Source organism: Chanos chanos, chromosome 7 (assembly GCF_902362185.1).
Source record: "Chanos chanos chromosome 7, fChaCha1.1, whole genome shotgun sequence".
In the NCBI taxonomy this organism is placed as follows: domain Eukaryota; kingdom Metazoa; phylum Chordata; class Actinopteri; order Gonorynchiformes; family Chanidae; genus Chanos; species Chanos chanos.
The window spans coordinates 35356242-35368376 of record NC_044501.1 but is presented as its reverse complement, the minus strand read 5'-3'; the positions used below and the strand labels follow the sequence as shown (position 1 = coordinate 35368376).

The 12135-nt window shown below is 41.2% G+C and overlaps 1 protein-coding gene across 1 annotated transcript; it reads left to right on the top strand.

Annotated features, from left to right (window-relative positions):
- Positions 1-1493: 1493 nt before the first annotated feature.
- On the top strand, positions 1494-2387 carry LOC115816270 (P2Y purinoceptor 11-like). Its single transcript, XM_030779235.1, has one exon. The coding sequence runs from the start codon at positions 1494-1496 to the stop codon at positions 2385-2387; it is 894 nt and encodes a 297-aa protein (XP_030635095.1).
- The last annotated feature ends 9748 nt before the right edge of the window (positions 2388-12135 follow it).

The window sequence follows — 12135 nt, the reverse complement described above, 5'->3', positions numbered from 1 at the left end:
TTCTTTCTTTCTTTCTTTCTTTTCTCCCAATGCCGTTAAGTGAACGTCTGAGGTTGTTTGGTTTCTCCCAAAGACTCTGCTACTCCCCTCTAATAACCCCGCTAATTTCTGAAGTTTGAGTTATTATCAGCAGACTATAGCCGAGGACAGTGTGAGTGACAGGGTGTCAGTATGTCAATTACGCCTAACACGTTCGTCTCCAAACTGAATTTACAGCAGTAACCATTACAGTTTTACATATTTATTTTGTAATTTGGTTCCTATTCTTTACTTTATTAGCATACAGTCTTTCCCGTCACGGATTATGAAAATTCGGCTTCACGAACAGTTCCATTTATTACCCCTACTTCGGTTAACTTTTTTTTTTTAATTACAAAGACAGTTTTGAACCATCTGCGCCAGGCGAGGAGCTGAGAGCGAGCCATCAACCTCTTATGGTTTCCTGCACTTTGAAAGCAACTGAGTGTGAAAAGAGCTACATGTCCTGTGTGTAGTTCAAGTTTGTGTCGCTTTTAGTTCTGAGTATTCGTGGTTTTCTAAAATGAAACACTGAAAAGCGATGATCACATCCACAATGAAGACCTAAAGTATTTTGTGTCCAAAACGTAAGCACATAGGTAGGTCAAGACATAAAAGTCATATGTTTAAGTGTTAAACTGGTTTTTAATAAAGACTATTGAACAAGGACAACCTAACAAGGGCATGACACAGACACTATTTTTGTATTTGTCGACTGCGCGCACAACCTTTGGGAAAGGAATTCATGAACTAGCTTGTATTGTGATAAGGTACGCTACCTGTTGATACAGTTGTGTCAGTTACAATGGACTTGGTGTTGTTTTAGCATGTTTGGGTTTTAATTTCCGGGGCTCTGGAAATGCATTACAATTTTCCCATTGAAAAGAATGTGAGGTACACTTACATTAGTTGTCTACGTAAATATACGAATGGATATTTTCAGTAAATTATTTTAGTGGCACTGTTTACTCACATCAGTGCATATTGCTCCGTGTCTTGTGTTTTAATGATTGTCTCTGTGACTTGTGAATTTTGTGGTCGGAAATTGTAAGTCTCGTGCCTGTGAGACGCAGATGTTGCTGGTGACAGGAAAAGCAATCTCTTACACTTGAACTTTTAAATACTGTTGAAATGCACAAAACACACTACCTAACAGTCCTTAGATCACGATAAACTCCCAAATGTAGAATAACGGTATAAATGTAATTATACTGAATTTTAAGGGTACATAGAAGTGCTGATAATCTACAGACTGTAAATACTCATCTGATTTTTTTTGTTTGTTTTCTTGTGGCTTACAGTATACCACACTGTACTGTAGTACAGTATAACATTTTCAATGCATGACGTGTTTTACGTAAATGATTTTATTTACATTTAGAAAAGTTATGATCAAAATAATGAAAAAACAATATTGTTTTCTTCTCTCTTTCTTTCTCTCTCTCTCTCTTTCTCTGCCAAAGAAGGAGAGGAAAATGCTGAACACATCACTGAACTGCAGCTATGAATTTCAAAAGAAGCTGCTTCCTCCTGTTTATGGAGTTGAATTCTGCGTCGGATTTCTCGGCAATGTCTTTGCTCTGGTCCTGCTGCTGACAAAAGAAAGACAGAACTGGCACACTGGAGTGGTCTTCTCCTGTAACCTCATCATCAGTGACCTCCTCTATGTACTAACCCTGCCGCTACTCATCACTTACTACTCAAACGACAAAAACTGGACCTTTGGTGTCGCTGCATGCAAAATTGAGCGTTTCCTTTTCACCTGTAACCTCTACGTGAGCATTTTTTTCATCTTGTGCATCAGTGTAAACAGATATATAGCTATTGTTCATCCAATCTTCACACATAGCTATGTACGCCCTAAACATGCCAAGATCACCAGTGTGTTAGTCTGGGTCATAGTAGCTATCATCTCTTCACCAGTTCTCAAATATGCAAGTACAGAACCCACAAAGGGAAATAATATTACCCTCTGTGTCTCCAAGAGCGAAGGAGATAAGATTCCGTACTTCAATTACAGACTTTCTCTGACTGTGCTGGGGTTTTTGATACCGCTGATGCTGACTTTTGCATCATACATAGGTGTAATTAGGGTAGTTTTCAAAAGTACCACTATCATGTCACAGGAGAAAAGGAAAGTGGCTTTGTTGGTGGGCTCAGTGTGCACACTCTATGCCCTGTCTTTTATTCCCTATCACATTTTGCAGACTTATCACCATTATCTGAAGGAGAAAACGTGTTTGCAGTACGATGCATACCAAATATCGAAGGGATTGGCTACACTAAACATGTGCATTCACCCCCTCCTCTACATGGCTGTGTTTGACAGCATCAGAGTGGTTTGTTGTGGAAAGAGTTCAGAAACTTAAGTCTTACAATTTTTTTTTATCAACATTTGTGATATTACTGACATTTGATAACTTTTATTCCGATCACTTTTTGTTTTTATTTCCAAAAACAACATGTGTTTATGTCCTTTTTGTATTTGTGTGCATATTTTTTTGGGTCTAGATTTCAAAAACAACCACACAGCAAAGCAAAGAGAGAAATGGCTGTAAATAAAGAGCTTCTGATGTCTGACTCGGAAAACAGGGTTGCTGACAAAGTCAATAAGAACACACCAGATACATAGCATCAAACCATCCTGATGGAATACATACATCCACCTTTTAGTCTTGCAAAACAGTTAACTTCAAATAATTTACATTTTTTTACCACTTCTCAAATATGGAGCGCAGATTTCTGGTTGATTCGGGATCTTTAACCTGATTTTCAGATGGATTTTTTTCATTTTAAATTTTAATAATTTTAAATAACAGCATTACTGTGCAGTTGCAAGTTGTCTGATGTGATGTATGATGTACAGCTTTAGTTATAGATTCATGTTTCTGCCTAAGGTCACTGCCCAACACAGAAAGAGGACAAATTATGCAGGTTGGTACACTGTATTAAGATGACTTTTTTTGACAGTTGTATGTTTTGAGTGAGCTTACGATTTACAATTTGGTATTTTGCAGAGGCTTTTGAAATCAAAGCAACTTACAGTTAGTGCATCAATCAGGTTTAACTACCTCATAAGCAAAAGATCACAGTAGGAAAGCAAATTAATTATTTTCAGTGCCACATTCCTGTCTATCCTACAATGAAAAAACAGAGATCTGCAAACAAAACCTGCAGGAACCTGCTTCCTCTTGTTCTTGATTGTGAACTGAGTTCATCATACTGCGAAATATGACTGTGTACCCACAACAATTATAAAACGAAAAAGTCGACTTTGAATAAATGAGAAGTTCATAGTTATAAAAGATGAAAAACAATCTACAAGTAAGCTGAACACAACTACAAGGGAATTAACTGTACTTAAGTTTAAGTTTCAGTGATTGCACACACACACTGTGAACAGTGAATTTGTCCTCTGCATTTAACCCATCCAACACACCAGTAGTGAACACACACACTGACGCAGGAGCAGTGGGCAGCCTTCCTTGGTGAGCGCCCGGGGAGCATTGGGGTTAAGTGCCTTGCTCAAGAGCACACTGCCATGGAAGTTGGGCCTGGGAATCGAACCGGCAACTCTCCAGTCATAGTTCTCTAGTTCCCAGTTCTCTAACCTTTAGACCATGGCTGCCCCAGAAAGGAACATTGACGAGGATGGGATGATCTGATACTTCTGACCAGATTTTGGTTATTCACAGGAAACCTACAGGAAAGCTCAAACTATATTCTACTCTGATCTTTCACTGATCAGTCTTTCAGTGACAGACTCCATCCATATTTCAACCTGGAGAAAACTGAGCTTCTGTTTTTTCCCGCTAAGAACTCCCCAACGATCGACACCGCAATCACCATTGAGGGATCTGTGGTGTTCCTCTCCAGAACAGCCAAAAACCTTGGCGTAACCCTTGACAACCAGCTGACCTACTCTAGGCACATCGCGGCAGTCACTCGATCCTGTAGATTCTCCCTCTACAACATCTGGAGGATTCGCCCCTTTCCTGACGCAGCAGGTGACCCAGCTCTTGGTCCAAGCGCTTGTCATCTCCCGCCTCGACTACTCCAACGTCTTACTGGCTGGCTTGCCGACCTTCGCCATCAGGATGCTCCAGCTTGTTCAGAATGTCGCTGCACATCTGGTATTCAACCTCCCAAAGCACTCTCATGTCACTCTGCTCCTTACTGTACTCCACTGGCTTCCGGTAGCAGCCCACATCCAGTTCAAGACACTGGTGCTGGCCTACCAGGCCACAAGAGGCTCCACCCCATCATACCTTCAGTCTCTGATAACTCCTTATATCCCTGCTAGAGCCCTCCCTCTACCACCTCTGGTCAGCTGACGGTACCCTTACTTCGGGAACCTGGCAGCCGTTCTTCCCGACCACGCCTCTTCTCTGCAGTGGTGGAATGACCTCCCTCACTCAGTCAGGACTGCGGAATCTCTTGCCAGCTTCTGCAGGAAACTAAAAACCCATCTCTTCAGAACCCACCTGTCCCCCCACTGCCTAACCTCCCTCCCTTTCTTTATATAAAAAAAAACAAAACAAAAAAAAACCCAAAAAACCTACTAACCTTGTCTTGTGTTTATCGTATACTGTCACAGAATTCCAGGAGCGTAATACGAAGGGTAATTAATGGAAACCTACTGAACTCTAAAATACATTGCATTAGAAGGCGGGTCTTTCAGCTTGTCCCTCAAGGGATTTCACATAAAAGTCACGTTTAACAGAAAAAAAGGAAAACAAATCACATTTGAAACACTGATGAAATATGGTTTTTGTTCATTGTTGTAAGACAGGACAGACAGAAAAATGACAACTATGAGGAGTGGTTCACACTCCTGAGAAATCAAACACATGTTCTTCACAGAAGTCAGACAAGAAGTCAGTATAGCATCCCTGGCTGATTTAAGGTCCTGGTCTTCAACGGGTGGTTTATGAAATTTGTTTTATTGGCCATATATTCCTTACAAACACACCGTAAGAGCTGACGGAAGAAACAAACGAAAATACAATTCAACATTTACATTAATACATCATGAAATACAACAGAAAGCTACCTATGCTACTATTTCTTGGCATACAAAAAAGAATGTAAGCTACAGAGAAGATTATAAACGGTAAAATCAAACAATGTACGCTAAATTGCTTAAATTAAACTACATCGCATTTGTTTTAACGGGACCAAAAGAGGGGAGCACAAAACGATATATCTGCATTGTTTTCAAACATAAAATATACTCTTACACAAAACAACCAAACAAACACAGACTCACTAACCTTGTGCCCCTCAGCCGGGTGCTAAACATTAGAATGCAAAGAAAACAGCCAACACCTTATCCGTAATAACTCTCCGTTTTACCGCTGCTACTATTAACGATTGCGCATGTACACTAGATAGCGCAACTGAATTTCAAAATAAAAGCGCGTTTTCCATTTTTCCAGAAATCGTAAATCAATAGATATAAACATAAAAAAGGAGATACAAAAATAACTGTAAAACTCAGTGAAAGGTTATTTACAGTCAGGCTCATCATACAATATTCATCAAAATGTTCACATGTTACCCTAGAAACTGGATAAGGGACAGGTTTCAGGAAAAAGATGTGAAACAATCACCATGCAAAGCCAGTTTGGCTGGCAATTACTAATTGCCTGTAGGAAAGAAACACATATACACAGGTCGCATAGTACTGTTCCTTTGGAGAAGGAGAGTGCCAAGAGGAAGGTTAGAAACAAAAGATAGATGGAGAGAGAGAAAACAGTGACCTTTGTTGTTATGATGACAGACTTCCTGTTAACATGTTGCCTGCATCGTCTTTTATGCGCTATTGATACCTTCATACTCTACATGCTCCAGTACCTAATGTACAAAAAGTATTTATATTAGATAAAATATATTATTGTTGATCACTCTGAATTTGAGGATTGACTTCAGATTCAGACTAAAAAAAAGAGAAACAGAAAGTGCATCAATGAAAAGCAGTTCTCAAGTCTCTTACTGTCTCTGTGTGCAGTCTCAGGTGGAGAGGACACAGACAGAATTACAGCAGATGGTAAAGATCAGACTGAAGAAGATGCAGGATCTCAGGCACTCTGTACTGCTTAGTAAAGTGAGTCCTGTAATGCTCAGGTCAAAATTATGTATTCATTTTTCAGATAGTTGCTTTGGTGAATCCGTATGTGTGTGCAAAATTTTTGTTGTGTTGTGATAAAGATGGACAGAAAGTCTCAGAGTCTTATAACCACCAGAAAAGGCTTTACCTAAACGAAGGCTGTACAAAAATATAAGGGGGCTTTGATGTTGATACCACAATATACACAACAGGATTGAGGTGCACAATGATCTTATATTTTCCAGATGTGAGAGGAAGAGAAAGAAAACAAAACCGCCCCAAAAAATGTACAATTTACAAAATATGCAGTATGCAGTCAAACAATGTCCAAATGATTCATGACATGTCCATAGTGAGGCCCAGGTAGCAAAAGTCAGTGAGATTAGCTTGTTATTCAGAGATCTCCAACACGTGGAACAAAAAGGCACAGTCTCACCAAACTGGAGAAATAATCGGTCAATGGGATGATGAAGATGGATGGATGAGTAGTGGAACAGATGAATATGAGGATGACTATACTTAATCCAGTTATGGTTCCAGTCAAACAAAGGGAGGTAGGCCTCTTGACTGATTCCCGGCAGGCAATTCATCCATTATTTAAAAAAGTCCTCTATGTGCTGAACAATAAACGCAAGTTTATCAACGCAGCTCCTATCCATTGGTTCACTCGTTTTTTTTCTAACAAAGAACCAATCCTTCCAGTCACACCCAAGCTCCCCTGTCCCTGGTCTCTGTCTTCTTCTTTTGTCTCTTACTGCCCTGAGTGGCTGGCTACTCTCACCTAGTGGCTTGAGGAAATACTACTCTTCCCATGCGCAACACGCATATACACACATACACATTTTACACATTTTCACAGCACACATAGACATGTAATAACAGGCCACTGTGGCGGTTACATACCCCTCCCCCCTCCAAAAGTGTAACAGAGAGCACCTTGGGGCCATAACATGTTTTCAGGTTCTCTACATGATAGGTGTCTCCCTGCTCTGGACTGTCAGGGTAAACTACCAGGCAGTTGATGGACCCTAACTGCTTTAGGACTATGGCTTGTTGGATTTTCTTGTGATTTTACAAGTAAACAAACCGGAGCAAAAGCGCGCTTGGAGAACAGCTTTATTTGGTGGTGGTGGAATCTGGCACCACGTCTGCTTGCGCCGCAGCTTAACTCAGAGAACTGTTACCGTGATCGGCCTTTTATACCATGAAGCAAACAGACAATAGGTGTACAACATTGTTTGATGCAAATCAGAATCTAGGTGTTAATGCTAAATTCCCCTTTTGTCTGTGATGGCTGCCATTCGCCCATTACCGGTTGTATTTTGCCTTAGTCAATTGCTCTTGGCTCCAACAGTAATGCAGCGCCAAAGGTGTGAAGCTTTCTTTGTATCTATGGTAATAAGACCATCAGGTTAAACAGTTCTCCTATCATGAACCATGTCTGTTCAGATGTCACTATAATCTTACAGGCTGGCCCTTTCCATTTTTGGGGCCAACTTTGCCATGTAACTAGCATCGGCCCTGGACAGTGGATGGGCTCTGACCCATATCAGGTTTGCGACAAAGTGTAGCCATCTTGATCTGGACTGGGAGTCCAATGAGGAAGTCTTTGCATCGGTCCCTTCAGTTTCCTGCCTAAGGCCACTTCTGCAGGGGTGAAACCTGTGGATTCCTGCCAGGCTGTATTTATAGTAAATCAAAACGCTGACAGCCAGCAGTCCCACTGCTTATGATGATTGTCAACATAAGGGACCATCATGGTCTTTAATGTGCAGTTGATTCCTTCATAAGTTGTTTTGGGGATGGAAGGTGGTGGTTAATTTCTGGAGCACCCCCCACTGCTTACAAACTTTGTGAATCACCAACAAGGTAAACTGTGGCCCTCTGTCTGGGATAAGGTACACTGGGGTTCCCCACCTAGTGAAGACCTCACTGGTAAGGATGATGGCTGTAGCTCCCTCCGGTTTAAATGACGACACGAGTTTCCTTTACTGGCAGTTTATTGTTGAATACACCGATAAACTTAAGCCATGAGAACTAAATAAAGCATACAAATGAATTTATACACAAGTTCAAAGAACATAAATGAAAAATAAACACAATCATATTAAATAAACTTAAACGTACCTCATTGGTCGCATAACCAAAAAGTGAGAGTGAGTAACGAATGTTAAGTGAACTTGACTTGAAACTTTGATAAAGAACAACTTCCCATGAGTAGTGTGGCTGGCATTTTTTAAATGATAGGTGTCCCACTAATACATGTCCATATTGCAACATGCAACAGCTTGCGCTACATTGCACAGGTGAATTAAAGGGACAGGCAACATCACAAAAAACAAATGAACACAGAATAAAATGTGTACAGGTGCCATGAAATAAACACAAAACTGTCTGACAGCTACAATGGCTATTCTAGGGGGCCTTGGCTTCTCTCATGGGGAAGAGTTCCAGCCACTTACTACAGTAATCCACAACCATAAGGAGGTATTGGTTTTGCTTTTGACTCTGGGAATGGATACATTATATCAATTCCAAGCATATCCCCATGCTCAACTACGGGAGTAGACTGCAGTTGACCTGATAAGTTGGTCAGTTGGGGTTTATACTGCTGGCAAGTTAAGCATTCTTTACAATGCTGCATGACATCTTTCCCAGCACTTGGCAGGTGGGCAACCTCTGAGGAGAGTCTTAAGTCCCCCTACATGACCGCTCAAGGGACTATTGTGATAGTAGTGTAAAAACTGGTTTCTCATCTTAGCTGGGACAAAGTGCTGCAACTTGTGACCTGCTTGCTTGTCGGGCACTTTATTAAGGAGAAAGCCATGATCCAGTTCAAAATGTATGTGATCAACCCTGGGAGTTTTTGGTAGTTACCGAATGATGGCTGGAGCTTCAGGATCCTCCTTCTGGGCAGCAGCTGTATCAGCCTAACCAGCAGGAAGGACATGGGTGTCTTTGTTGGCCTGATACACAACATTGTAATTGAGAGTCTCATGGTCTGCAGGAGATCTAGAGAGCGTATCAGGAACTACATTACACTGACCTTTCCTGTAAGTCACCCTAAAGTCAAAATCTTGCAGCGTGATAGTCCATTCCACCAACCTTGAATTGGGCTTTGGGTGGTTAAACACCCAGGCTGAAGCAGCGTGCTCTGTGAAAACCTCAAATACCCTGCCTTCCAAGAATGGGTGGCATTTATCAACAGCCCGTACAACGGCCAAGCACTCCTTCTCGGACACTGAGTACAGTGGTCCCTCGTTAATCGCGGGAATTACGCTCTAAAAATAACCCGCAATAGGCGAAATCCGCGAAGTAGTCAGCTTTATTTTTTACATTTATTATAGATGTTTTAAGGCTGTAAAACTTCCTTTAGCATGTCCAGAAGTCCAACTTTTTGTGCGATGGTTAGCGTCTTCCTCTGCCTTTTGGGTGCTACCACAGGTGGCTTTGACGGTGCAGAACGTTTCGTCGACATTGTGGGGTTTGTTGGGGAGAAAACTTGCAATCATACAGTACAGCACTTCAGAGTCACACTGCTAGCGATCGAAGATTTATATAAATTTGCCAAGCTGAACGCATTCTGTACTATACAGGAGACACGGCACGGAGGAGATTGATTGACAATGGTCTACAGCCAATCAGGACGCAGAACACAATGCGCTGTAAAAAAAAAAAAAAAAAAAAAAGCATGCAATATTACACTAAAAAAGATCCGCGAAACTGCGAGGCCGCGATAGGTGAACGCGTTATAGCGAGGGACCACTGTGATTCCATTCTGCCTCCCGTAACAGTCGGGAGGCATTAGCCACCACGTGCTCAATTCCTTGAAATTCTTGGGTCAGCACCACCCCCAAACCAATTTCGCTGGCATCAGTTTCTACTTTAAAAGGAGAGCGGCTGTGACTGGGATAAGAGGATGTAAGTGGTCCCAGCTTTGAGTGCACTTGCAGTGCCTAAGAACAAGACATGAATTCAAATAAAACAAAGGCTGTAATCAAACAATGATCAAAGCAAAACACAGTTGAGAGGAGAACAGTGGACAAAGACACAAGGATTCTGAAGAATTTACATCTGCACAGAGCAGGTCACAATGAGAGCTGGAGAACATCATTCATTTCATACAAGCAGTCATTCATAACTGAGCACAGAGATGTAAAACAAGGCCTTTTCTAGACAAAAAAAGGTGAAACTGAAAGCATGATGAGCAGGTGTGGCTGAAGATTCAGATGAATGAGTGGTCGGGTCATGGAAAAGTCCCGAAACTCAATGTGTTTTCTCTACCGCCCTCTGGTGGTGATAGTACTGTACTGCTGGCACGCACTGTGACAAAAAAACTGGTAGGCTATATAATATTAATGATACGTAATAAAGCCCACATAATTTTCTATTGGCATTATCAAACCAATATCCTCATACTATATTAAAACAAAAAACTACCCTGAAATATTCTGAAAATTTAAAATATTAAGACGATGACTTCAGAGAGATGGTTCACTTACTAACTACAACACTGATAGTATCATGAACCAGATATCTGAAACATCTTACCATTATAAACATAATCATTACAATTGTTGTACTTACTTCTGGCTCTAAGCATATATGCAAAAGGAAATCAGAGCAGAAAATCTCAGAGCAGGCAAGCAATTACATCAACACACATTAAGCATAAAACAAAGGGAGGGGACATTTTGCATTGCATTTTTTTTTCAGAATTGCGGTCCTAGTATTGAGCGTCTGTCGTACTCTTATATTCGCTAAAATGATCTGTCTAACCGAAAGACTTCGTCTCATGAACTTGTCCTCACGAGGGGTGGGAACTTGACTGACAAGTCTTGTCTTGCTGGTGCGTCGGGATTTCTTGAAGAGGAAGGAAACTGACGCTCCCGGAACGATAAGAAGATGCAGTTTTAGCGCGCTGAAAGGTATGGAAATCCAATTTAATTGGCATAAAGTTTTAAACTACATTCAGGTAGATAGAAGTTAATAGTGCGCGTGTGTGTTTGCTTGTTTGTTTGTTGAGTTTTCTCTAAACAGTGCGAGATAACTCTCATTGTGTCAGTCACACTCCTCAATATTTGCACATCTCCACGTCTCTGAGTTTGCCACAACAGTAAAGATTACAGAGTCTTTTTTACTGAAATTGTACAGAGGAGCTTCAACTGCTTTAAAGGTACCTGGCTGAGGCACGTGAACAGTCTTCGACGAGATACGCTGTTTCGTTTTAGGAGAATTCGACTGAAGGAAGAGTTTAATTTAATTTAATTCCCCTACTCCGGTTTACGAATTCAATTTTTTTCTCGGCTTTTTTGAATGAGACTTCGGGTTTTTCTGGACGACGATTTGGACCTCCTGTGTCTAGCTAGAGGCGGAGGGCTGGCTATCACCGGACATTGATTTCCTGCACCTCGAGAAATGCGGAGCCCGCGAGACAAGAGCCACTGTGCGCGTTCAGTGCATATTTAACTCATTTCCCATTTAGATCTCAGTGCTCGTGGTTTACCAGTCTTAGCAGCGATAACCACCAGAACCATGACAAAAATGAATAGTGTTAAAAGTAAGGACATCGAAAAGCCATAACTTTGAATGTTAAAACTGATGTGGTTAAGCATATATATGAAGGACAGTGTAAGAAGGGTATCTGGCAGACACAACTTCTATCTTCGCCAACTCTGCGCACAGTTTATATGCAGTGCGAAATTAATGATAATGATAAGTTATGATAAGTTATCTATTGGGATTTAGTGCTTTGTTAGCCAATCCAGTACGGGGGGCAATTTTTAGGACTCGGAAATGCATATAAATTTTCCTAGTGAATTTTATGGTAGTAACTTCTCTGGGATATGAGAATGCGTCTTACAAGGGTTTACGGGAATGTGTGACGTGTGTTTGTGTGTGTGTGTGTGTGTGTGAGAGAGAGAGAGAGAGAGAGAGAGAGTGTGTGTGTGTGTGTGTGTGTGTGTGTGTGTGATCGAGGGGTGCGATACTAATTTGTCCATAGCGGA